Source organism: Cebus imitator, unplaced genomic scaffold, assembly GCF_001604975.1.
Source record: "Cebus imitator isolate Cc_AM_T3 unplaced genomic scaffold, Cebus_imitator-1.0 Scaffold72, whole genome shotgun sequence".
Lineage (NCBI taxonomy): Eukaryota > Metazoa > Chordata > Mammalia > Primates > Cebidae > Cebus > Cebus imitator.
Window position 1 is genome coordinate 6992095 of NW_016107387.1, and position 1221 is coordinate 6993315.

General features: G+C 45.8%; 1 protein-coding gene across 1 annotated transcript; it reads right to left on the reverse strand.

The window, feature by feature from the left end:
• Nucleotides 1-820: 820 nt before the first annotated feature.
• LOC108306599 (guanine nucleotide-binding protein G(I)/G(S)/G(O) subunit gamma-5) lies at nucleotides 821-1221 on the reverse strand. Its single transcript, XM_017531671.2, has one exon. The coding sequence runs from the start codon at nucleotides 1160-1162 to the stop codon at nucleotides 956-958; it is 207 nt and encodes a 68-aa protein (XP_017387160.1). The 5' UTR covers nucleotides 1163-1221; the 3' UTR covers nucleotides 821-955.

The window sequence follows — 1221 nt, forward strand, 5'->3', positions numbered from 1 at the left end:
TTTTTTGAGATGGAGTCTCACTCTGTCACCAGGCGGAGTGCAGTGGTGCAATCTCGGCTCACTACAGCCTCCGACTCTTGGGTTCAAATGATTCTCCTGCCTTAGCCTCCCGAGTAGCTGGGACTACAGGCACATGACACCAAAGTGCTGGGATTACAGGCGTGAGCCACAGTGTCCAGCTTTCCTCCAATTTTTTGAATTCAAGCCAGGCATGTTTTATAATCGCCTCTAGCCTTCTAGTTTATTTGCTCACATATCCTTACTTCTTTCTTTTTTTTTTTTTCCTTTTTGAGACAGGGTCTCACTCTGTTGCCCAGGCTGGAGTGCTGTGGTATGATCATGGCTCACTGTAGCTTTCACCTCCCAGGCTTAAGCAATCCTCCCACCTCAGCCTCTCAAGTGAGTAGCTAGGAATATAGGTGCAGGCCACCATGTCTGGCTTACATTTTGTTGTATTTTTTTTTGTAGAGATGAGGCTTTGCCATCTTGCCCAGGCTGGTCTTCAACTCCTTAGCTCAATTGATCCACCTCTGTCAGCCTCCCAAAGTGTTGGGATTATAGGCGTGAGCCACCACGCCCATCCTCATGTATCCTCACTTCTTTCATCTCATGGGGACCTCTAAACCATTGACGCTACCAGTTTTTCACCATCCATCCACTCCTTTGTGTTTGCTCCCCATCTTGCCCAATTTATATCTTTTTTTTTTTTTAAATCCTTTCATACTAAGTTTTATTGTATGCTGCTGCCAGTGTATATAAATTACCCTTGTGAAATAGAAATTCATGAAAATTCAGAGAGGTAGATGTTAAGGACTGACAGAAGTAGAAGTTTGTATATTATGTATGGCACAAGTGTTACAGGGATAAGCTTTTGTACAGGCTTCAAATGGAGCTCTCTTGAATATTCACTGGATCATAAGAAGTGGTTTGGGAAACCTTTTAAAGATTCATTTTACTACAAAAAGGAACAGACTTTCTGGGGTCTGAAGGGATTTGTACTTGAAGATACTCCAGTCAGCAGAGGATCATGTTGAGCATTCTGCAGACAGAATTGTTTCAAGTCTGCAGCTGCCTGGGAAACTTTTACGCGGTTGAGCCCGGCCTCCAGCCGGAGCTGTTGAACCACTTTCTTCATAGCGGCGACGCTGGAGGAGCCAGACATGGTGTACTGGAGGGCCGGGCCGATTCGTGGGTCGGTAGGTGGTGGGCCGTGGGTCGACA